Genomic DNA, 26,453 nt, shown 5'->3' on the forward strand with positions numbered 1-26,453 from the left:
ATGCAGCAGCCTCCACAGACTGTTCCAGCAGGAGCGGCAGCTCCACCTCCTGCAGGGATTGCTCGGAACATGTACTGGAGAAACAGCTCACTCAGTAAACGAGCAAATGCAACAGCTGCCCCAGTGCAGCCTGTGACAGACCCTTTTGCATTTGGCAGACAAACTCCACAGGGATCCCCTTTAGATAATCCATCCAAGGGCAATGCATTGGTTATGCAAAGTTCTTCCCCAGCGGCGTTTCCGCAGCCAGCCGTTATGCATGCTTCCCCGTCACGTGCAGGGGACAATCCTCATGGACAGCATACATCTTTAGCAGCTCCTGTATCTCAACCAGGAATAAATACCAGTACGTTTTCTAATGTTCCGATTCCTTCACCGTCCCCAGGATACGTTATAAATAGTACTACAGAAGTGCATCCAAATGCAGATCTCGGACTCTGCAGCCCTGCAGTACCATTGCATTATAATGCAGGAGCAGCAGTTGAAAATTCTTTCAGTGCGCATCCTGGAATGGTGTCTGCATCAAACAAACCTGGAGGTAGACAAGATATTAGTAGAGATCCAAATGATGTTCCTTCAGGACCCGCTGCGACAGCACTCTTCCCTCCACCTCCTCAGCAGCCTGTGTCTCACTGGAGGCCTGTTCAAGGTAACCTGCAGTCTCCAGTTCGAAACTTTGTGCCCTATCCTGAGCCGTCTTCTCAGATTGACGTTCATAACATTTCTCAGTCTTCTGTTAGCACTTCTCATCCTCCTCCAGAGACAAATTTACAGCAGGGTCCTGCACACCAAGGTATTCCACAAAATATCGTGCAAGCACCTTTAGCTGTTGGTTGTGAAAAGAATGGGAATAACGGCTCTGCAAATAGCAGTCATCACATGAACAACATCCAGCCTGGAAATGTGTTTAGGCAGAACACAGAAATGCCTAATGCTTGGTTAAATCAACCATATCAGGAACAGTTTTACCCACAGCCACCATTGCAAGACTCCAGTTTTGTCATTCCCACAGCTCAGGAAAATAATCCCCAAAATCAGCCTCCAGATATGTCTGAAACATCAAATAGACCTGTTCCCACAGATCGAGATTCAGGAACTCTCTCCATGTTTTTCAAAGGGGATGAGGCAGAAAATGAAGAAATACTGTCATCTGAAAAAAATTACATAGCTGAGAAAACAGAGTTTGATGCTTATCGGCCAAATTCGGCATCCTCGTATCACCAGCCAATGCATCCTCAGCGGGTTGCGACTAATGTTCTCTCTCAGGCGCAGTTTGGTACAGGTTCAGCCAATGAGATGGTACAAAAAGGAATGGATGTCCAGTACTTTCCCAAAATTGTAAGTCAGCAGGAACCACAGGCTGCCAAGCACTCTATGTTTGTTAGTGATGACAAAGCACATATAGCTGATATGTCTGGGAATGGTGGGCCACAGTATGAAAATGTTGAGAACCTGGAGTGCATTCAGAATCAAGAAGTGCTGCCAAGTGAACCACAGAACATCAATGCTTCATCCCATGCCGCTGGTCCTGATCTGTACAGATATGGATCCTTTCCAGGTCAGATGCTTCCGAAGAATGCTGTTATGAGCCATGCTGAAGGAGGACCAAATTTGGAGGCACCTGATTCATTACCTCATCCTGTCCGACCAGATAGTGTATCTTCAAACTATAGCAACATTAGTCACAGGAGCACTTCCAGCTCAGCAAGACCTCAAGAGCAGGTCGGTACTTTTATTCAGCAAGAAAGTGGGAAGCCTGATGAAGAATCTTCTGCTAGCTTCTTTAAACAGATTGACTCCTCTCCTTTGGGAGGTGATTCAAGCGAGCTAAACCTGGGCAAGAACTACCATAGTAATCTATCCCAGCCTCCAACTCCAAGTCCTCCTAAGCCTACAGGAGTATTTCAGACAAGTGCAAATAGTTCTTTTGAACCTGTGAGGTCCCATGGGGTTGGTATAAAACCTGCAGAGATTGACCAAGCAAAGATGGTGGTTGAATTAAGAGAGAACCACTTGAACCAAAAGAGTATCAAGAAGAATACAGCTGTACCAGCTGCGTCTCCAGGCAACCTTGAACAGCCACCAGATAATCTGGAAACTATTTTCATGCCTCAGGTACACCCACTGCCTCTTGCAGTCACGGGTGAAGCTGGAAATATGTTGCACTCTGGACCTGTTGTGGAAAACATACAATCAGTATCTGAGAGAAGGTCTTCAACAAGAGCTCAGGGAGCAGTTAAGAAGTGTGATAGCCCAGCAACAACTCTGTGGGCTCATAATGAGTTACCAAATTTTGGAGGAAATGTTCTTCTAGCTCCTGCTGCTCCTGCAGTCTATGTACCTGCCAAACAAACTGTAGAAGTCATTCAGCCACCAGAAGAAGGCCTGTCTAATCAGCAGCCAAGTAAACCAGGGACTATTCCTGTGCAGCTTTCCCAAGATGGAAATATAACTTCTGAAAATCTTGAAAATCCTCCCAAAATGGGAGAAGAGGAGGCACTTCAGTCTCAGGCAAGTTCTGGTTATGCAAGTTTGTTGTCTTCTCCACCTACAGAGTCTTTGCAAAATCAGCCTATCTTGATTGCTCAGCCTAATCAAAGCTATAACTTGGCTCAGCCAATTAATTTTTCTATTTCTCTATCTAATCAGCTCAGCAGCAATGAAAACAATCAGCCGATGAAGGACTCTGGGGTTGGCGACAAGCCCGCAATGGGTCCCCAAACTTCACATGCTGGTGGGATCATTTCTGGGGAAAACGTGCCATTACCTGTGATGCAAGTTGGATCTCTATTAGTTAATGCACTTCCAAATGCTAATCTGTTAAAACATAATTTATTACAGAGCCCTGTTAATTCCTCTGATACTGCTTCTAATCAGCCTGCAAACTTGCTTATGAAAACTCCGCTTAATTTGGCTCCAGAAGGGCAAAAGAATGTTAATATGGAAAGTTTTGTGCCCGAATTTGCTAGCAAGCCAGGGTCTAACTCATCTGTCTCTCCTGGGACAAATCTCCCCAGTGGAAGTGCAAGTGCACTAGTACCCCCTGGTAATTCTGTAGTACAGGCTAATAATTCTGCAAATCACTCAAATAGCAAAGAAGAAGCTGCTGGAGTGCTTGACTTCACGGTATCACGGATGTTGGAGAAAAACAGTGCAAGTAATTCTGTACAGGTGCATAATCAGTCACTTGCTGGTGGTCCAGTATATCCTCAACAGTCAGCTGGTAGTGCTGGTCAGGTGGGTCCCGAGATGCATGACAAACAACATTTCTATCAACAGGTGACAAAAGATGTACAGCATCAGGCTGTCTCAGACAGAGCTGTTCAGGGAGCCTTGCCACCTCAGCCACAAATGCAAGCAGCTCAAATGCAGCAACCAACATCTGGGCAGTCCTCAGTTCCTTCAAACTACCAGGTCGCCGCAGGGACTAAAGCTGTGCCAGCATCACAGCAGCGTGAGAACCAGGTGCCGAGTAACCATCCTCCACCTGTGGGTCCCCAAGAGGCAAGTTCAGCGCAGCTGACACCAAGGTATGATCAGACGAGTCCCGATAAGCAAGCAGCACCTGGACAACCATCGGGTGCTCCAACTTCTGTAGTGCCTTCAACCGCCACCAGTCAGTCGGTCACGCCAAGTGTGCAACAAGACCTGCAGCGTCCATCCCTGCCTCAGACTCCTCAGGATGCCTTTGGTCCAGCCCAGAACCCTTACTACTACTATAGACACCCTTATGATGCTTACCAGCCTCCGTATCCACCACCTTATCCTCCTGCAGACCCCAGAACAGCAGCCCAGCTTTATTACATGGTAAGTTTTTATTTTTCCCTTCCTCCCGCCTCAGAATGTATTAGTAATTTTGATCTTCGAATTACTAGTTTAAACAGTTGTCATGATGAACATTCAGTGTAGCATTCATGTTAAGCATTTAATTGTAGGGAAAGTCCAGATAGCAGTACCAAAAATGACATTACAAAGATTATAAAAACTTTAAAGTAGCTGCTAATACAAATTCCAGTTGGCACAGACATCAGCTGATAGCAATTGATTTGGTTCTTTGGAAAAAGTTGGCAGTTATAACTGTTTTAGCTGACTGGGTGTTCAAATTTGTTTCCCATCTGCTGCCTGAATTATTGATGGTTTAGCAGAGTGCCCAGCGTAGTGGTTGAACTGCCTTTAGTCCAGATGTAATGTGTTTTTTTTATTAAGTTTAGGATATTAATAGACTCAAATATAACTTCCCACAACAGTTATGGAAAGCTATACTGTGGTCTATGGATCTATATCTCTCCAGATATCATAGTTGTTGTGTGTATGGTGATTTGTTTGGTTTTAAAGGTTTATTCTTAGAGGTGGGAAGCCTCTTACCTTACCTGTCAATCTCTTCTCTAGGAGGATAGCTACGGACAGTATGACCCACGGTACAGACACTATGATAACACCGGCCCTGCTTATATGGAGTCTGGGAGCTACCGGTATCCTGAGCCTGAACGTCCTAGTTCCAGAGCAAGTCACTGCTCTGACAGGCCACCTTCTAGGTATGCAATTCCTAAATGCAGTAAAGATCTGGAACACCCCGAAGCAGAGAGTGTAATGACGCCTGTTGAAGTTTTGTAGCATAATCTGCAGTGAGGAAGTTCAAAAACTCATTGTGTGCTGCCATAGGAACGGATGATATCAAATGCAACATCTGAAAAGGGATAAAATTCCAGAGTCTTTTCTGTTGCTAAAGCTTTATTGCTCCTTTCATTCAGTTCTCTGGGTGGTTGTTGGCATTTCTGCCAGGCAGGAGGTCACTGCGATGGACTCAGTGCTGAGGTTAGCTCTTTTTCAGGTGTGCCGTCAAAGAGCAGGCCATGGGTTGGTTAATCAGTAGTAGTTTCGTTTCTGGTTAGCACTTAAGCAGTGGCCTCTAGTTCTATTAATAAAGTGGCACGTTTGCACATTGGTCTGGGATTTGATCTACAAGCATAGCAGTATGTGTGGCACTATTTTCCTTTTATTATTTTATGAATGAATATTTCATTAAAGTAGTTTAGTTTCTTCTAAACTCATAAGTGTCTTTTCTCTCCCTTCTCTCCTTGGAGAGAGAGAGGTGAGGGAAGAACGTCAAATGAATGACAAAAGGTTACTGTTCCACTATCTGGTGGGTGGGTGTGCTACCCTTTGTAGTATTTGTCTGTTGTTGTTGGTAGTTCACTCATGGAGTGGTCTTCAAATTAAAAACATAACATTTTGCTTACGACCTCCAGCAGGTTATAGGAGGTGTATATTGGCCTTGAGGAGTACAAAACAATGGCTGTAGCTGCATGTGATAACTTTTATCATCTTCTTAAGTGAATATAAGTGCACTGTGAGATCTTGTAATGAGATAATAACTCCTGGTAGCTCTTCCTGGTGTGTACTCTTACATACTATTTTCATAAGAGGTTGAAATTCCTACGGGTGGCATTGGGCAGATCAAAGCCTGTTACGAGTAGCTCTGGCAGTGACGTGTGATGTGACACTGCAGTCGGATGTGGGCTGTGGTATGGAACTGCGCGGCAGCAGAGCGTAAGAGTAGGAAAGTCAGTGTGATAGCGTGTCTGAAACTTGCTCTTAATCTACCAGTATTGATGATGCAGCTTTGTAAACTCTGCTTGGGGAAGGGAATAACATTTTCCTGAAGGAGACTGAGAAGATTGGTTGGGTGGATAAACCTGATCTGATAAGATCACATCTCCTTCTCTGCAGAGGCAGGTGCTGTGTTAGCAAACTTCCCACACGGTCCAGGGAGGAGCATCACTTGACTTGCTTGGCTGCTTTGGAGTTTGCATTATCAGTTGTGTGATCAGTTGTAAAGGAGCATGAAAGTTCCCATCATTCTACCTTGGCATTAAATATATTTACCTCCTGTGTGTGTACGTATATGTATGTGTGTTTGTGAGTTGTATATACGTGTGTATATACACATGTATAGATATAAACATACATGTATACACATACTCATATGTACATGTACGTACATATATATAGACTCTACATTTTTTCACCTAACAGTTACCTTCTAGCTTTTTTTTTTTCAGAAATTGAGGGATGGTGTCCTGAAAATGGCATATAATAAAGGTTCATGATTTTTCAAGTAATGGCCACATCTTTCTTTTTCCATCAAAAGTATTCTAATTATCTTGTATATGTATGTACTGTTTATTACTTTAATATGTTAGTTTTAGTTAGCTTCTCTTGCTTGTTCTGTTCATTTGGACAATGAGTAGATGAGTAAATGAGTATTTTCTTCTGTTCGGTCTTCTCTGTTTACTTGCTCTAATGAAAAACGAGCCTTTCCTACACGCTACTGTCCATCCAAGCTTATTGAGAAGGGTAATAACCTAGAAGATGCCTGGAATTAGTTGTGTAGTGATGTGCTGTGTTACAATTGCATCTCAATGCTACCTCATTTATTCACTGAAGTATTAAATGTAAGGATGTGCTAACCCTCAAAGCATTGCTGCATCTGCTGAAAAGCCGAGATTGAGAAATGGCCTGATTGCAGAATGAGAACAAAGCATTGGGACTAGGGTAGCGCTGGCTCTGCAGCGTGAGTATTCTGTGTTCTCGCCAGCCACAGATCAGCCTCAGCTCCAGGTTGAACAAGACGATACAGTATTGAGTTCTTTGGCCAGGTACCCAAAGAAAGAGCGCTTCGGTTTTGTTTCTTTTCTGGCTGTATTTGACGCTGGTGGCAATGGCAGCCCCAGAGGCTGAAACCCTCTGTTCAGAGTTACCTGGGAGGGTGCTAGTTCATGTCCTGACCTGTTTTCATGACCTGTTCTCCAGACCGTAGTCTTCTTTTCATCACCATAAGATGTAGAGTAAAACACCGTTAAAGTAGAGGGAGCAATTATTTCGTTACTTGTTAAGTTACTGACTTCTCTGTTGAGACAGCTCAAAGGATGCTAATTATAGCAGTAGTTTGTGTGGTAAATTGTCTATAAGTAATTAAACTTATCACCAACACAGTTTACAAAAATCACTAAACTATTATGTAGTCAGGGCTGTCAGCTTTTTATGGCACACAACAATTTAGTGATACATTGGTTTCTAAAGTCTTAATTTTATGATTCCTTGATTTCCTGTAAATGCATTATTTTAAATATGAAGCACTACCTTGTGACATACAGTTCTTCATATCTCCTGCTGACTTTAGAAGAGATTGAAGGAGGAATAATAACTATTTATACCCGTGCACTTTCTTTCAGGCAAGGGTATACTGAAGATTATTATTCAAAAAGTGGATGGAGTGATTATTATCCAGGCTATTACCCAAACTCTTACGATTATGGAGGTAAGGTGTCAAAATGAACTCTGAATTTTTCTATAGAAAATTGCAGGTTTAAACAAAGATTTATGGGGAACAGGAGTTTCAAGATTAGAGAATTATTATATTTTTCCATGTTAATAACTCATATCCTTTCCACAACCAGCAAGAATAAAGTTATACTTGCTGAAAATTGATCTTTGGGCCTAGTTCAGTTCTCAATAACATGCCATCCTTCCTGTATGTTTTTTATTCAGTAGAAATAGTAAATAGAAACTAAATTGTTTTTTCCTCACTCCCAGCCTTCAATTTGCCTTTCCATTGTGAAAGCACAGCATTGTAAGTCTACAGAATAGTTTTCTTCAATGTGTTGCAAGCCTGTCATTCACTGGGGTGTAACCTGCAGGGAGACTTCTAAAGTAAATTTTAGGTGGGTTTAAACAGAAATTGAGCCAGGACTAGAATTTGGTTTTGTCCATAATTACCTGAGTGCTCACAGAGCCGTACTGCCATTGGTAATCTGAGGATAATTGCTTGTATAGTGCCTGGGAGGATTTTAAGCAACATCTGTCCACATCCTGAGACATTTAGTGACACGCTCTGAAGAGTGATCACAAAGATTCTGTTAATGTTTCTTGAGTTGTTATTATGTTATGATCGAGTTTTAAAGTTGTTAGAAAAGATCTGTCTGATGGTAAACACTGTCCCTTTTTTGTATATTTAGCTAACTATAATAACCATGTTTCTCTGAAAGGTGTGGAAGTGATTTTTTTTTAGTTGTTTTTTGTTTGAGTTTTTTAAACTAAAAATGAGTAGACGTTTATGTAGTTTTAAGTACATTATTTTGGTTTTTGCTGTATCCTTCTGGACCAAGTCAGCATGTAATTAAAAAGAAAGGAGTGAAAAAAGGTTATAGGCAAAGGCTTCCAGTACCTACACCATTTCTTTTTATTTTCCAAAGATCCAAGTCGCTGGGAGCGTTACTCATCGGCGTACGACCCCAGATACAGAGATCCTAGAAGTTACGATCAGAGATATTGGTATGATGCTGAACACAACCCTTACCAGAAGAGAGAAGCATATCCATATGGCAACAGGTTTGTCCATTCAACCCATGTTCTCTCCATGCTCTTTCCTGATCTAGGCCAGCACGGGGCCTGGGTGCTGATGATGATCAGAGAACTCGTGTGTGTCTGAGTGAAGGAGGAGAATCTGGTGTTGGTTTCATAAGGGCTGAACCCCCTGTAGCCAGAAAATGAAATTAATGTCAGTAGGTGTTAAGACAGAGGCTGAGGCTTTGCTTGTGCACTAACAGAAATACTACTTTATTTGCTGAAGATCTACCCCAAAGCCTTCAGAACTTATGAACTGTTGTGATAGTTGTATCGGGCATCAGAATTTCAGGGTATCATGCAGCTTTGTAAGTAAAATGTTCAATATTCTGTAGGAATCCAGATGCATCCCATTAACAGACTATTAAAATGCAGGATTACACATAAATGTTGCTATTCCTTCCAGTAGCTTTGACATAGGTCATTGAGGAAAAACAGGTGAGCCGTAACGTCACCCTGAAGAAAAGGATTCAAGGCAGTAGGACTTGTTTTCAGATCAGGTGAACATTCTGTGGATTTTCCTGGAATGTTCTGGATGAACTTCATGAAGAAATGTCAGTTTGCTTACTGTAATAAAAATCTCAATCTAGGAAATAATCTAAAAGCTCTTCTGAAATTAGGTACAGTTTTTTCTTGACGGGTATGCAGTGAAGTCACTTCCCTCAAGGATATGGGTGCCTGTAGTCATTTTGCTTGCATGTTTGTTTCTTCTTCAGGCATGACCGGTATGAAGATAACTGGAGATATGACCCTCGTTTTACTGGAAGTTTTGATGATGAAGCTGAACCCCATAGAGATCCTTACGGTGATGAATTTGATAGACGCAGTGTCCACAGTGAACATTCTGGTCATAGTCTCCGCAGCTCCCGCAGTGTTCACAGTCGCCAGAGCAGTTTCAGCTCTCGCTCTCAACAAGTGAGTTTCAAATGATCACATCACGTATTCTTTCAGCTGGGTTGGGTCTTTCTCTATGTTGGGGTGGGTGAAGCATTAGAAAGATGGAAATAATATTTCTGGGTTTAGCTTGGGGCATACGTATTTTGAAAACTTTTATTCTGTAAGTTAATGCTGTTCTGTAATATAGTTTTGAACTTAATATTTATCACAGTTGTCAAGAGAACTTTAACCAAAATCAGCACTCAGCTGTGCAAGTTGCCACACGCACAGAAATGGAAAATTTCCTCTACTGAATCCGTTTGCTGTTTGTGAGAACTTTGCCCTTACTGTGCTTGGCTGTAGTTGATAATGTGTCTGGCTTTCAGCGCTAGGTCATTTTTTCTCATCACATGCACGAATGCTATTACTGAACTTGAGATCTGTTAAAAGACTAACTCTATGTTTGTATGATGCTACTTTGACTTCAAATGCACAACCCAGATCTAACTGACTACTCATCTACTTGTGCCATAAGTACAAATACCCGAGTAACACAGAATATTTGGGTAATTTTTGAGCTACAGTCTTTGCTAGTGGAATGTGTCATTTTAGCTGTAGTCTCGTGTTGGTTTCTTGGACGTTTAGGTGATTTTTCAGTCTGAACTCCAATTCATTTAGGAATATTGCAAGTAGTATTGGAGATCATTTAGGCATTAATCTTTAGGCGCCTGAAGTCATTTAGGCATTCATCAGGTTTAGTCAGTTGAGATTTTCTGTTAAAGTGTGGACAGCACTGTTACACCAGTTACACACTCTGTTACAGCAGAGGTGGACACTGATTCTGATCCTTAGTTGCTGATGCAGCAACACTTGAACCTGTAACTCACTTTATAATGTTATTCTTCACACAAGCGCATGGACGTTCTGTCTTGACAGAACTGAACATACTTGGATGTGAACAGATCAAATGGTAGTGAAAACACTGAGGGAGAACACTGAGACATATTAATTATCTTCTGTAGCCTCTTGGTGCGGGTGCCTTGCAGGGTAAGCTTTCTCAACTGCAGTGATACAGTAAGCCTGGTTTACAAGAAAGAATCAAAGGCGGGGGTAATGCTCGCCGTCTGCAGTCACGCTTGCAGTATTGCTTTGTGTAACTTCATGCTCTCTGCTAACAATTACTAATATGATCTATTTAGAGCCAGCTGTATAGAAGTAATCATGATCTAACGGCTAATGCGTATGAAACTACTGCACAGGCAGTGTCGCTCCACGCAGATTATCCATATGGCGGATATGCTCCTAACTTTGATGGACAACAGCCTTTTACAGATTATGGCTACCCGACTGAAGCTGGATGGTCAGCTGTAGAACAAGGTATTGGCGCCGCTGGGGAAGGAGGAGGGAAGGCACTGGGCTTGCAAGGTTGTCTACCGGTAGCAGTCTGCACTTCTGTTAGTATTTATAGTGTATGAGATGCCTGAGATTTATTAAGCCTATTAAAAGGAAAAAAATATGCTGCTTTACAGTGTATGTACACACAAAGTTGTGTTTCCTTTTCAGTGTAAGGATAACTTGCTTACTGAAACCTGGATGTATCACGGAACAGTAGTAGCTAGACAGTGTTTGCTATTAAATACTGCGTACTTCCATTTCTAAAGGTCTATTTAGATAGATTTTTAACTACGCTGCTTGTGCTTCATGGGGAATGATTAAAGTTTAAGTTAAACTTCAGATTTTTCCATAAATTTTTCTTACTCTTATGGGTTGGAACAAAACACTGTTTCTCTGGAAAAGCTTTTCCGGAGTGTGTTGAAGTGTATAACATCAGCTCTTTGAAGATGCATCATGTATTTGGACAGACATCACAGAAATGTGGTCTGATACAAACAATTAAAGCCCCTGGGTTGAAAAAGTGAGTGGATTTTAAAGTTCTATAGTCCAGTTTTGTTCTTGTTGATCTTTGTTCAGAAGATCTTTGGGACTACAATGGAACTGATTAATTGTTGCTTATAAAGTTTAGCCAGATTGAATGCCAGGGTTTTTTCCACTAGTGCTGCAGGATTACTGAATTGGATAAATACATCAGCAAGTTTATTTAGTTGCAAGACAGATTACTTGTTCTTACTGTATCTTTTCTTCCTATTTCAGCACCTTTAAGGCCCTCAACGCCTGAGAAATTTTCAGTGCCTCATATCTGTGCTAGGTTTGGTCCTGGGGGCTTCTTAATCAAAGCACTGCCAAACCTGCCTTCAGAGGGACAGCCAGCTCTGGTTGAAATACACAGTATGGAGGTAAAGTTTGAAAGAAAAAAAGGAGTTGGTGGAATACAGGCCTTTCTTTTGGAAGGAGAGTAGGGAAATTTGATCTATAACTTCCTGACTTTGTTTGGGTTTTTTTTTTTTTCAGTATGTCAATGCATATATCTTTATATTTATCTATAAGTACAACAGTAACTTTATAAACTCTTTTCCTCTGAGAGATGATGTAGTCATGATCAGATCATCCAGCTCCTTAAAATTTTCTTCAGGCAAAATCCTTAAATCCTAGAAGGGCTGGAGTCATGTTGATTTGTTTCTAGTGTGTTGTGGTTCACAGAGACAATATTGTCCCGTACATTCTCTGCAGGGCTAAGAACTGCTTACCATCTGGGCATTAAACATCAGGGATATATTTTCATTCTTGTGCTTCTACAAAGAAATGCAGTACTCTAGTAATGGAAAATATATGGAAGGACAGGCTTAGAATTCATAGGTAAAATATCACTAGAAGGAAGTAGAATTGTACACAAGTACTAGAACAGCATTAGAAGAATTATTAAGGAGATGGGGCAGATTTTTCTGTTTTGCTACAGAATGCCTTCTCATGTGAAGGAGATTTTGTCATTTGTTATCATTATGCTGATTGCAAGTCACCATGTGTATTTTGTTTAAGAGCGATAGGCTTAATTACACTATAGACTATGCTGAGGTCTGGGGGTTTTATTGTTAAAAATCAAAATTCATCGTTATAAGAGTTTCTTATGGTTCATATTTGTGTTTTAGACTATGTTACAACATTCTCCAGAGCAAGAAGAGATGAGAGCATTTCCTGGTCCTCTTGCTAAGTATGTTCTTACAGATTTCAAAAATAACTTTCATGCTTTCAGATTTCATTTCTTCATCAAACTCTTACTTGTCTGCAAATTACAGGATTTAAACTGACTCAAAATATTTATGGCTTTTCACCTGCTTTAAATAATACATGAGCTTTAAGCTTATTCCTCATACTACTCACAATGAGCTGAATGTTTACAATTATTTCACTAAAAACTTTTTAATTTTTTTTATTTATTTCAGGGATGACACCCATAAAGTGGATGTTATTAATTTTGCACAAAATAAAGCTACACAGTGCTTTAAGAATGAAAGTTTAATCGACAAAGAATCTGCAAGTCTGCTTTGGGATTTCATTGTACTGTTGTGCAGGCAGAACGGGGTATGTCTCACTGCGTGAGGTTTTGTCTATCCTAAAATATTTCAGACACAAAATATTATTAATGTAGAAGACAGTAATATGCTTATAGTGACTTATCTTGGAATAATTCACAGATTCCCAGAACAGGTAAACTGGCCACTTGTCCTCAGGTGCTCAGAGGTGCTGATATTCATACATTGTTACTGAAGCGACAGATAAAATGAAGGCGATGATGAAATAACAGAAGTTTTTTTTTTTTCTTTCCACCTGTATAGACTGTTGTGGGAACAGACCTGGCTGAACTTCTGCTCCGAGATCATAAAACAGTGTGGCTTCCTGGGAAGTCCCCTAATGAGGCAAATTTGATTGATTTCACTAATGAGGCTCTGGAACAAGTGGAAGAGGAATCTGGTGAAGCCCAGCTCTCATTTCTCACTGATAGTCTTGCAACTGCCATTGACAGTCTTGAGAAAGAGACAGAGAGATTCAGAGAGTTGCTGCTTTATGGCCGCAAGAAGGTGAATGCTTATACTGTTGTTCCAAATACTACATGTGTCTTATTTACTTATTTTTCACAAATCTTAAAGCTCTACATAGCAGTTAAAATCGTTCTTGCAATTTGCAGTGCCTATAATATTTCATGGTGCTGTACTGCACTGGTATGGAAAAATTGTCCCCTACAGTTTAAAATATAAAACAAAATTATAGTCATGTGTTAGTATCCTGTCTAAACAATCATTTTTTCATTCAGTCACAAAGTACCACTGTAAAACAGTCATTGTTTATCCAAGTAGTATGTTAAGCTATCCCCAGGAAATTAATTTCTGTATTAATTAGGATGCTTTGGAGTCTGCCATGAAGCATGGTTTATGGGGCCATGCTCTTCTACTTGCCAGCAAAATGGACAACAGAACACACGCCAGAGTTATGACCAGGTACTGCTTTGCTTGTTGCTTAGTACATACAATGTGACTGTCTGTTCTGCTAATGAGGTAGAGACTTGGTGCTCAGAAATCTTAATGTCAAAATCAGGAGTTGTCCTTAGTAGCTCATGCAAGAATTATGCTTTAATTTTACCCCTCTATTCAGTTGTCATTTGTTGCTCTTTATTCTGGGCCCTTCCGGCTGTAAACTTAAACCTGAGAAGTTTTTCTATGCCACTCGCTTCATTTAAGGGGTATTTGAACAGTGTCCTCTGTGGGCTTGCTTGAAAGGTGCTGTTAGGCTTTGAAAACACTGCAGAGAACCAGCTGGCAGCTTGATTAAAGCCAAGAAACTCTGCGGGACCCTTCATTCTCCTCGCCTGGAAGAAGCAGATGTGTTCATGCATGCTTTGTCTAGAGACAGGAAAACTCTCTCAGCTTCCCTGAGCTGGTGAAATCATGCACTGGGTCTAGTTAGCTGGCATTGGGAGAACCCTCAGGTTTTTCCCAGAGTGGCAGATCCAGTTAATGTTTTGCTTTTGAACATTATCCACTGGACAATTGCTTATTCAGTATAGTATTTTCAAATAACATTTCCTTCTCTTAAACTAAGCTAGATTAACTGCCGCTGACTGTTCAAGTATATTTTTAACTGCTTACCCCATGTTTGTGTTTTGTTTTTCTGTGTAATGTCTCTGTAGGTTTGCCAACAGCCTCCCAATTAATGACCCTCTGCAGACTGTTTACCAGCTCATGTCTGGAAGGATGCCAGCTGCATCCACGGTAAGACTCAAGCGTGAGCCGCGCTGGAGACATAGCAGCGAGCAGCGTAGTTCACAACAGTCATCTTTGCATGTGCTTTTTCCTAGAATGTCAGATAACTTTGGTCCTTTTTAGGTTGAAACACTTACCCGTGCAGAGCTCCAGTCACTGATTTGACTAAGTAATTCTTCTAATTTTAGTGCTGTGGAGATGAGAAATGGGGAGACTGGAGGCCTCATCTAGCAATGGTGTTATCCAACTTGACCAATAATGTGGACTTGGAATCCAGGACCATTGCTACCATGGGAGACACTCTTGGTAACTCTTGGGGAATAAACAGGGTGATGACTGACGGAAAAGCTTTCTGAAAGCTTTTGTTACTCAGCTTATTTTTTTGAAAACAAGCAATTGCTGTGTAAAATATAAAGTGGAAGAGTTTTTTATGGGGGTGTCTCTATTGTGAAGGCATTTGAATGCAAAACCAAAACAATAGGGGACACTGAATTACCATGTGCCACTGCGAGGAAATATCCAGAGTTCTGTTGCTTATTTCTCCACAGCTTCTAAAGGCCTGCTGGATGCTGCTCATTTTTGTTACCTTATGGCCCAAGTTGGTTTTGGAGTTTACACAAGGAAGACGACAAAGCTTGTCCTAATTGGATCAAATCATAGGTTTGGCTTTCTGTTTTTTCTTTAATTTTTTTAAACATAACTTTTTAGATGCAAAAATGAAAGCTTAATGGCTTGAGAGACTGGATTGCACTGCTCCCTTTATCACCAGCCGCAGCTGGTTTTGAGATATTTGATGCCTTGTCCTTGTTTGAGGAGTAGGAGTTATTGATATTGTGCCTAACAGAGCTATGGTTTTGACTTTATTTCTGATGTACAGATCTGTATTGTCAGCGCATATAATCTCAATGTTAAATAATATTTTTCCTCTCCCATTCCCAAATAGTTTGCCGTTTTTGAAGTTTGCCACCAATGAAGCTATTCAAAGAACAGAAGCCTATGAATATGCACAGTCCCTAGGAACTCAGCCTGGCTGCTTGCCCAATTTCCAGGTGAAGAGCTGTGTCATCTTTGTTTATTTGGGCAAGTTTTCTGCAACGTTTACGTCCCTCAAGTGCTGTATTCAGCTTTATCCATTGTAACATGAAATATTCATGGATAATGTAGTGCAAGATAGCTTTTTTTTTTTTCCTGTTATCACTTCAATCTCCTTCTTGCGTTTTTCACCTATGCATTCTGAACTTCTGAATTTTAAATTTTGTTGTTATCATAACTCTGTATTCCAAAAGAAAAACCCAGCAGAATTTGTTAGCACTAGCTGTAGACAAACAGATAACTTCCATTGGATAGGAGAATTGAATGGTTTTTTCCCTAATTTTTTTTTTTACCCGACTAGTATAGGTATGATAATGGGATATCTGAGCTTTCAACTGAAATGAGAGACTGCTTTTCATTTGGTATGTTTAAGAACGTTCTGATCACTTGGTTTATTTCTCCTGCTTGCATTCTGTAGGTTTTCAAATTCATCTATGCTTGCCGACTAGCTGAAATGGGACTTGCTGCTCAGGCTTTCCATTATTGTGAAGTGATTTCCAGAACTGTCCTCAAAGATCCACATTACTATTCCCCCGTACTAATTGGCCAGCTCATCCAGGTAACATAAGGAAGAATTAAGTATTTGTGGCTTGATGTTGTAGGTGGTAACCTGTGGTTAAAGCTGCCTTTTGTTGGATGGTTAAACTTTACAATGATTTCTTTCTCTAGATGTCATCACAGCTACGCCTGTTTGACCCACAGATAAAAGAAAAACCAGAACAGGAATCTTTTATTGAACCTTCATGGTTAGTAAGGCTTCGACATGTGGATGGACAGATCAAGGTACAGAATGCACTTTTCAACATAAAGTATTCTCTTTTAAGGATTAGTGTAAATCCCATTTTTAAGTGGTTTTGGTTATACTGCTAATTACAGAAACATAAGGAGTGACCTTATGATATATTCATGTCATAACATACAAATGTTATGATTTAAACGAAGTGGATTTACCACACTTTAGTGCCCTAAGATTAAATACAGAATAGTTAAAGGGCAGTGTATGTTATATGAGATAAGGCTTTTCCTAGTACCGTAACGCAAGGAGAATTGCAAGACTCGTTAGGTTGCAATAACTCCTGCTGTAAGTAGAGGATCTGCTTGCAAGAAAAAAAAATGTCTGAATTAGTGTAGCTAAATTGTAACAGAGTGGAAATAATTGCCATTTATTTAAAGAGATCTGTTAGGAATTTGAACCTTGAGCTAATTAACTAAGATTCCGATTAAAAAAAAAAAAAAGACAAAACAACACAACAAACCCAAAACATAAACGTTTTGGTTGAACTTGGCCTGTAAATGGCTGACAACTCATTTTTTTGACTAAGCACTAAAAAAACCTGTGTGCCGTTTTTAAGATTTCCTTTGCTGTATGTTCCCTTGGTTATGAACTTAATGTCTGGTACAGTTAATAAGATCTTGCTTTTTTGTGCAGGAGGGTGCAATAGCTTATAACACAGACAGATCCACCCCACCACCATATGCATGTAGTACACCAAGCTCTGAATTAGACCATGCTAGTCAATGTGATGGAGCAGGAGTTGGCCGTGACATGGGTCCAGGTGCTGAAAATGCATTATTAGCATCCTTATTACCCAATATGGCTCAACAGATGCAAAGTGTGCAGCTGATGCCTTCAGGTTAGTGTTTCATATCCTCCTTCCTGACAGAGGGAAAATAAACCTTTCAGGTTTCTGGTATAAGAAACCACTTAAGAGGGTGGTAGAAACAGTGAGATTTCACTTCTGTGTTGTATCATTTTATTCATAGGGTAAAAGGTTCATACACTGGAATCTCTGTTTAGTTACAACTTAATTTGGTTTTGTTTTTTTTTTTTTTTGTGCCGCAGTACCTCAGGCTGTCCTTGATGGGTCAGTTGCTATGATTCCTCCTGGTGACCAGGAAGCTGCCCGAAGTGTCCCTTTCTATTCAGTGGCTTCTCAGCCTATCGGTCCAGGAGCCGGCTTTGCACCTCCAGGATTTTCAAATCCGTATGGAACTGAGCCATCACCGCTGTATTTAGGGTCAGCGCTACCACCAGGAGGGCCACCACAAGAAGCTGAACCACGGTCAGAAGAACAGCCAAACCTGGAAACAGGTCGGGGATCTTAGTAAACGGCTTTCCTTCCTTAAAAGGGGAATGAAGTATTTTGGGAAGTAATGCAAAATATCTCAATATTTAGAAAGCAGTAAATCAAGGAAATGAAACTTAAAACCACCATGTAATGAAACAGAAACATCTATGGAAAGCGACAATATTTGTCCTGCTTACTTGGCTTGGTTTAAAGGAGAGGTCAGATTCAGCAGATTATGATTTAGACCCGAACAGGTCATCACAGAGTGCCCTGGGATTGGCAGTTCTGTTTGCAAGGGCTGGGTTTGGAGCCTTGGGGATTTCTGCCTCTGGACAGCAGCTTCCAGGACCCTGATAAGTTTTAATTCTGTGTCAGCAGAACCTGACACGTGCGAAGGCAGACCTGCACAAGTTTGGCAGGGCTGCTAGAAATGTGGAGAGCCTTAAACTGCTCCATACTGCTGGTAGCATCCCTCAGCCTGCTCTGACCTGTATTAATTTATTTAAGCTTAATACCCATGCAGGAGAAAAAAAAAAAAATCACAGCAACTGCAGTTCACATTCTTTAAAAGACCAGGTTCTTTCTAGCATAAAATTCATAACTAGTGAAAATTTTTGCCTTAAAGGTGCTGGTGTGGTGTTTGGGGGTGCTTTTTTTGTTGTTTGTGTGTTCCCCACTGCTAACATAATCTAATTTGGTTTTTTAAGGAATGCAGAGAATTGCCCCAGACTCTCCTTCACAAAACTCCTTCACTGACCAGAGAGAGGACGATTTCTACGGCAGAATGGCCAGCATGGTATCTTTATTTCATACATCTCTTCAGCGAGTGTCGGCTGCGTTGCAGATCTCTGCAAGCACAAGAGCGTATTGGGGCTCTGTCTTGCTCTTCAGCAAGACATGAACCTTAGTTTTTCTTCCCCGCTGTCCTTCCCCTTCAGTAGAATAAATAATGAAGAACTAGTAGAAAACTTTAGTCATAATTTTCTTCTCTAAAAATAATTACTTTTTTAAAAAGAGGGGATTAGGGGAGATATCAGGCTGTTGTCTGAAGAGTTTGATTTATCTTTCTCTTGCCTGCCTTCCTCTCCCATATCCCAGAATGATTCTTCGTAGCCAGAAGAGCTTGTAGCATACATCAGCCAGTGAGGCAAGCAGGCCCCAAAGAACAGATCTGTGACTGAGTTCTAAAAGCATAGTATTGACTACCATTTGGTCACGACTGGAAACGTTGGAAGGTGTTTATCAAAATCCCAACCCCCTTTTTAAAAGATATAGTATTTTCATTGTTTAAATATTACTGAAGTTAGTATCTTCTTGGAAGTTTGTTTGAAGTGACAATTGTTTGAAAGAATTAATATAAATGTTTTTAATAGGGATACATTTGGCAACTGATAAAGGATGGGGAGATTTTTTTAACTGGAAGTTAACCATAGTTATAGAAGAAGCAGTGAATTTTTTTATGTTTGAGTTGCTGTATGAATATTAGAAGAACAACCTAATGTTGGAGGGAGGAAAAAAAAATGCAGCAACCGCTCCTTGGTGTAGCATTTTTGGATCTTTCCACTTGTGGGTGGTTTAGCCTGCACAGCAAGCGGTGCCCTGATTTAACACTTTTTAATGAACAAGTGACATGATAGTGCAATGACTTGGCCAGACTCCAGATCTTTTTCTGCACCTCCTACATGTCGGAGGAGATAGAAATACCCAAATAACCAGCTTGAATATCTTGAATTGTGTGGGAATTTTTGATAAAGAGTGAATGTTGTGTCAGATATTTAGCTGCTTGCGTATTAAGCATGTCCTGGCTTTGTATCTAACCAGGCACCAGGACGAAGATCCAGATCTGCATCTCAGTCTTCAGCACACATGGTATGCCACGAGCAGGCTGTTCTGTTTGCTAAATCTTCGTTGTTCTTTAAGTTTATTTCTATGTGCTTTTGTATCTCTTCCTATTACTAACTTTTCAAAGGAGGAACTTTTTTAGCAAGTTGAAACGTAATCCATTACTCCAGCAGTGACAACTTTATACTTTCCTCTATATTTGTAATTAAGGGCTATGGGCGAAGATCACGAACAACTTCAGAGTCCTCTGCTCATTCCGTGGGACGAGAGAGATCCAACTCTGCAGCAAAACAGCCCTCTCCTTCTCCCTCTGTTCCTGTAGGGAAAGAGACTAAAAAAGAAGTAAAAAAGGAGCCAGCACCCAGAAAGGTAAAATTTATAAGGAAGGTAGTTATAGCTAGAAGAGACTTGTTAGTAAATGTGGTAACTCCTGGTCCGGGGTACTGATTAAAAAGGTCCTGACTAAACTGTTTTGTTCTATTTATTAGGTGCAACTCTGCGCTCAGAGTTGAAATCCCTAACAGAAAATGAATTGTTGCATCCATGTTTCTTTTGATCTGTCTGTAAAGACAGTGTTGAGAGAATTAACTGAATGGATGAATCTTTTTTTCAGAGTGGTGCAAACTGGTTTCGCTGGCTGATGGGAAAAGGAAAGAATGAAGCTCATCTTCCAGATGACAAGAACAAATCAGTAAGGCCCCTAAATCACAAAAACCTTTATACATTTTATTGTGTTCAAAATGTTCATCTGTTACCCAGGAAAACATTGTTTTAACAAGTAAACAAATATATATAAAACTTTCAAGATTATGCTTATTCCAAGACTGGCTTTTTAAAAAAAAGTTATTGGTTTTTTTTGTGATTTTTTTTTTTTTGTTTTTCGTTTTGTTTTGTATTTTGGCTCAACAGCTGTGTTTGAACTCCTAATCTTTGATTTCTATGTAGATTGTTTGGGATGAACAGAAGCAACGCTGGGTTAATCTGGATGAACCAGAAGAAGAGGTAAAAGTCTGAGGACTCATTATTTCTCCAAGTGGAAAACTGAAATCTGTGCTGGCACACAATTGTCTTTAATCTATTATTGGCTCCTAAGAACTGCATTTTACTGAATTTGGATTAAGATGTGCAACATCTTGAAACTAATAAATAGGTTACATGTTCTTATAGTCTACATCCTTATGGAACCATCTGTATCTTCGGTTGCTGGCATGGATCCAGTAATTCCAATTGAATTTACAAGGGAATTTGTTCTAAATTTAGTCCTGTCTATCTTTTCATAGAGGTTGACGTCACCTGGACAATTGTTCATTAATTTGTTGCAAACAGAATATAGGGGGAAAATCTAGGAAGATCTATAGTTTTGAAAATATAATGCATCACATAACAAAGAAAATCATACATCGTGTCCATCCTTACCATTCAAGAATCTGTCTCAAAATGCAAACAAATAAGAACACTGTTATAGATGTTTCCTTTTAGAATGAGCACAGGTGGGTTGTAGAAATGCCTTGATGTTAGTTATATGGAATATTGGTCCACACTACAAGATGTGTGTCTGTATACCCAATTCTATGTGCTCTGTAATAGGTAAGGAAAGAAGTTAGACGGATACTTGGTTTAAAACTCTCACTCAATGATGTGGTTGGATTATTTTTTTATTTTTTTTTTTTTTTGTTCTCCCTGCAGAGTAAACCTCCACCGCCACCCCCCACAGGATTTCCTAAAGTCCCTCAGAATGCTCCACCTGGACCTGGAGGCCCACCTGGTGCCCCTGTCAACATGTTCTCCAGAAGAGCAGGTAACAGACAGCACTGATGCCTGAAGTATGGAAGACTTCAGATTTTCTCTTGCATAAAATGTGAAGGCGGAAGTCTTGGCTTTTCTGGAGTTTGTTGGGAGCAGTTAGCAACTCGGTGATAGCACGGAGCGGTGGCTATTGCTGGCCTTGCTTGTGCCTAATTTCTGTGCTGTGATTTGCTCTCACAACTGTATTGTGACTTGGGTTTTATTGTTTGTATCCCTGGAGCATTATTTTCTGATTCTGAAAAATGGCTTAACCTGCAGACTGTTCAAAATGTACATGGGGACGACTAACGCAAGGCTTATTTCTGTTACTTCTGGATTTTTCTGTTGTAGCTGGAAGCAGAGCCCGTTATGTTGATGTCCTGAATCCAGGTGGAACCAAGTCCGGCGGTGCTGTTCCAGCGCCATCAGACCTGTTTGCCCCCTTGGCACCAATGCCCATTCCTGCAAATGTATTTGTTCCAAACTCAGGTGTGTTATGAGTGGGTAAAATTGTAAGGGGGTTGTTTGGTTATTTATGGTTGTATGGTCGCCTGTGCTTTTGCCAGTGTATGTATTATGTAGCCTTTATGAATGTTTAAGAATGTTCAATCTCATTAACTGTAAGTTGTTTTAGAAGTAGAATTAGTCTTGGGAACTGCAATAAAACAAATGGGTTGGTAAAGCCCAGCTCTTTGTGCTGCAAACAAGGGTTTTACCTGCACGCTTGCTTACCGTGTTCCCCCCCCCGCCCCGCTTTCACTACACGCTGTGTTGCACCAAAATGATCTGTATGAGCTGTATGCATCTCCCGCTTGCAGACTTGTAACAAGACGGGTCATCTAAAGACATTGAGACTGCCCTCTTTAACTTACCCTTTTCCTGGGAGAAGATTGGTATTGTAGAAATTCCGTTCTGATCATGCCCCCACTTCTCACTCTGTGAAATCAAAGGCCCTGCTGTGGTGTGTTCGGCTAAATCCCATTTCCTTTGCAGTTCCAGGGGAGCCCCAGCCAGTGGAAGGGAGTGCTGCAGCAGAGCACGCACCAGCTGCAAATCAAACCAACACGGATCCTGCTGCAGCTGTTGAACCAGAGGTGGGTTAGAAAGAATGTGTTATGTATATAATTCCAACTTCTTCTAAAAACCCTTGTGATTCTGAATAGTAGGTTTGTAGCCACAGCATGTACAAAGCATGTTGTTGTTGTAGGGATTATGTTTGTGTATAACATTTTAGTTAAAAGACCTGGAGAAGGGAAATGCAAGTGCAAATGGAATTGGGAAGGCCATGAAAAATTGCATTTCCTAATTTGGCAGGGCTGCAGGTGGTGTGGGTGCTCTATGTGTCAGGAAAGACACATAACACAGGAAGAGCCATACGGTGCACGTTTCACCCGCCTTGATGTATTGTAATGTTGGTTTGTTTCAGTGGGATCAATATAGCAGAAATGTGAAATAGCATCATAGTAAGGAAGATTAAACAAAAACGTATTGTTTCTTTTTAGTATTTAAACCCTGCAATCCTTCCTCCTGGATCTGGCCTTCCTGTTTCTAACCCTGATGGCTCCCAATCAGGCGAGGTAAGGTTTGATTCAAAGTTAGCTGATGACTTTTGCAGCGTATTTTAACCATTAATTTATAGTGGGCCATCTAAACCAACAAGTAACTGATTCAGCTGCCGATGATTAGCTGAGGTGGAATCATATGACTGCCTCCAAAATTGTACAGAAAAGACCTCTAAGCCCACACGAGAAGTTCAGGCTCCATGTCCTACATTCTGTGGTGTGATCTCCTTTTTCCATATAAGTAGACTTTCACAAGCCTTTTTCAGAGTAAAATGTCAATAGCAGTTTGAGGATCTCTTGTTGCCTCCCTGCATGCATATAATTTCACTAATATTAAGTGCAAGACACAACAAGGAGAATAGATTGCTGTGTGCCAGGCAGAGTAACATTACCTTTGTTCCTACTAAATGTTTTCTATATCTACATAATTTTGTGCTTTAAGAAGTCCTTTTGATTTAAACTAACTTCTGGCTTTACATTTGTTTTTTGTTTTTTTTTTAACTTGAAGTTGGTTTAACCTTTGGCAGTGAGACTTTTAAAATGAAATAAAACAACTGAAAGCTTGGGGCAGTGACATGCATGACGACTTTTTTTATTTGTGTTTTTTTGTATTTGTGTGTTCTTGCTGTTTTGTAGCTTTCGCGCTCTAGTTCAATGAGTTCATTATCACGTGAAGTAAGCCAGCATTTTAATCAGGTACATGTGGCTGGCCATTCTCATTTATGTTAACTTATTTACTTTGTCCCCTCCTTTATTTTGCATTTGCTCAAGTACTTACTAATGCTACTTTTAGTCATTTTCCCCTCTTCTCATTTCACAGAAATAACATTATATGTATTTAATGATGTAGTGTTCCTTTTAACACTCAAACAGGGCCTTCAGATTTTTTTTCATATTTATGAGAATGCATGTAATCCGGGCATGCTTTTTGTTTATGTTCATGTTCCTAAGAGATTCACTTGATAATTTTAATCAGTTCTTTCCTGGGATACCAAAGAACTCGGTTGATTTTTAAACAAACAAACAAACAAAAAAAAGAAACAATCCAAAAAGCCTCCTAAAAAGAATCACATAAGCAAAATGTTGTCATTCTTCTACTGCCAGTCTCAAATCAATAATAACACTGTTGCCTGTTCCATCGGCACAAGCCCCTGTAGGAATTAAAGGAATGCTTCATCGCTGCTCTTAAGTTCAGTACCGTAAAGGGGTGACAAACTCTTTCTGATATTTCTTAGTAAAGCAAAACTTGACTTAGACTGTTTATTTTGGGGCAAGTCCTAAGGTCTACTAACAAAAGCAGAAGGTACTAATTCAGTGAAGTCACGCCGGTGTCTTGTTTTGGTTTTTGCATGCTTTGGATATTCCGAGCTATCTACAGTTTGTGCATGTGACATCGTTTTGCCAATTCCTACATTAAGCAAGCAATATTAAAGATCTGGATGCAAACTGTACCAGCACTGTTTGCAGTTGTTACAATACGCTGTGCTGTCCGTATTGTTGGCATTTTTACTGTGAATATCTGCTCTGTCTGACTAAGCAAAGCACATCTGAGAGGCAGTGAAGCTCCGCTGTTCTGTAACTTCAGTATTATCTGCTTTCTAGCCGGCCGCTGGACCGCCTGCGGGGGGATCTTCAGCAGGAGCCGTTCCGTTCTACAACCCTTCGCAATTTGCACAAGTGAGTAAAGGCCTCCTCTTCACTTTGAACAAAGCCATTCAACAAAATCATGATTTTATGTGTAACTGTCTTAATCTGGACTGTTGCATGTAGGGTGTTAAATGTGCACACGGACCAGTCTAGCACCTGTTTAACTTAAGTTTTGAATGCAAACTTGTTTTATTGCTGCCTTTTTGTACTTTGTCTCCAGTATGACGCTTTTACAGAACATTTTTTTTATTATTCCTCTTCTCCTTTTTCAGTCTCCTGCAGCCACTGGAAGTTCAAGACTGGGAAGAATTGGACAGAGGAAGTATCCAACATTGAAGTAGAGTCCAATGGCTTTGTATTTGGATTTCTCACTGGTGTCCTGAGTATACAAAGAACTATTCAATCTTACGGCACATGGTATCAGTTCTAGCTGCAGTTGACATGATGGAAATTTAATGATGGGTGATTTTTTTTTCATGGGTCTCCCTACTTGCACCTCATCTACGCAAATCATTACCAAACATGAAATATAGGTAACTTTTCCTTTTAAAAAACCTGGCTAGAAATAGCTTTCCTGTGATAAAGAATAGACACAAGGGAGGAAATAGTTGCTGTCTGTTACAAGAACTATTTGTAAATTGCATAGGCAATTTATTCCTTAAGTTTATTTTAAACCTACTAGTATGACCTTGGAAGACATGATTTCAGGGGTTCCTTAATTTCTGAAGGATGCTCCCCTCCCAGCGGGAGGGAAAAAACCTGTCCACATTGTAACGTAATGCTCTGTGGCCTTAAGAGGACCATGCACAATTGTGATGCTCGTTAAAAACAGGACTTGGTGTGTCAGCATGTGAGGCTGGAGGCGCTCGTTCCTTCAGGAAGCGCTCGTTCCTCCGGGAAACGCCTCATGCTGGTGTGGTTTTTGAAGTGAGGAGGGGGCCACAGCTCATCCAAATAAGTTGACCCACATTGAATGAAAACTGTGACTGTAATCTAATACTAATTTGATTTGGATCTTACCTAGTATGTATGTAGTTTGTGGTTTTAGACTACTTGTAAAGCAAATTGTATAGTCTGAAAGAAGCTCTCTGTATAATAGCCGATGCTGTACTATTTGACGAGTGAGTGTTCTTTTAAGTGCAATACGGTTACTCGCTTTCTCTCCAACTGCTGGCACCGGACAATTAAGGTGGGAACAGCTTGACAGTTGCTGAAGTTTTTTTTCCTGTTGAGTGCCAGAATCAGCATAATACTCTATTCTTGAATTTCCATTACTAAAAAAAAAACCAAGGTCTTAAATAGCTAACGGCTGAATTTCAAACATACTAAAAGTAGACGGATTTAGACCTCTACCCATGGACTCTAAAATCTTTAGGTTTAATATAAGAAATCTTGAAAACCATGATATGCAACATTCATATTTGCTGAAGAATCTGAATTACCTGCAAAGAGAGAAATAAACTTTAAATATTTATTAAATCATTAGGCCATACTTTATTTAGAACTTGCCACCAAACTATTTTATTTTACTTGAATTTCTGCCCATGAGAAGAAATAATGTGAATGTGATATTGCCAGTTTTGGTCCCCAATTGTTTGTTGGGTTTTCTTTGTTTGTTTTGTTTTTTTTTTTTGTTTTGTTTTTTTTTTTTTTCTTTTCCTGCATAACGCTACCTTTCCGAGATCTCGATAGCCTTACCTACGTCCTAAAAGGTTTGTACGTAACCGAAGTTAAATGCTCTTTGGGGGATTAGAAACCTTTGCATAATGGTCCATACTCAATTCCAGACGTGGTCAGCAGCTGTCAGTGTGGTTTACTTTTCTATAATTGAAACCTCGTCAGACACTTGGCTTTCCTCTCCTTCAGCCAGGCTGCTGGTGGTTTTTCTCCTTTCAGTAGAGACTGCCAAACAACTTCATTCAAGAAGGCTTCCTTTGAGCTGGGAGCGGCTATCTTTCCTAAGTGTAAGATTTGACACTGTAAATTCTTAAATAAAATATTTTGCGCTCTGGAGCACTTTC

The 26,453-nt window shown here is 40.3% G+C and overlaps 1 protein-coding gene across 2 annotated transcripts; it reads left to right on the forward strand.

The window, feature by feature from the left end:
* On the forward strand, positions 1-26,453 carry SEC16A (SEC16 homolog A, endoplasmic reticulum export factor). 2 transcript variants are annotated; one of them, XM_074161019.1, is made up of 31 exons: positions 1-3,807; positions 4,390-4,535; positions 7,236-7,321; positions 8,256-8,391; positions 9,123-9,321; positions 10,482-10,659; positions 11,434-11,576; positions 12,327-12,388; positions 12,621-12,759; positions 13,014-13,256; positions 13,576-13,673; positions 14,363-14,444; positions 14,624-14,741; positions 14,984-15,095; positions 15,379-15,484; positions 15,946-16,086; positions 16,197-16,310; positions 16,957-17,161; positions 17,371-17,619; positions 18,304-18,392; positions 19,418-19,465; positions 19,649-19,807; positions 20,052-20,129; positions 20,384-20,440; positions 21,125-21,236; positions 21,575-21,712; positions 22,217-22,317; positions 22,726-22,800; positions 23,422-23,481; positions 24,388-24,462; positions 24,705-26,453. In XM_074161019.1, the coding sequence occupies exons 1-31, from the start codon at positions 1-3 to the stop codon at positions 24,771-24,773; spliced, it is 7,425 nt and encodes a 2,474-aa protein (XP_074017120.1). In that variant the 3' UTR covers positions 24,774-26,453. The 2 variants fall into 2 exon arrangements, with proteins under 2 accessions (XP_074017120.1, XP_074017121.1); XM_074161020.1 differs by lacking the exon at positions 19,418-19,465.

This window comes from Numenius arquata, chromosome 19, assembly GCF_964106895.1.
Source record: "Numenius arquata chromosome 19, bNumArq3.hap1.1, whole genome shotgun sequence".
NCBI classification, from domain to species: Eukaryota; Metazoa; Chordata; class Aves; order Charadriiformes; family Scolopacidae; genus Numenius; species Numenius arquata.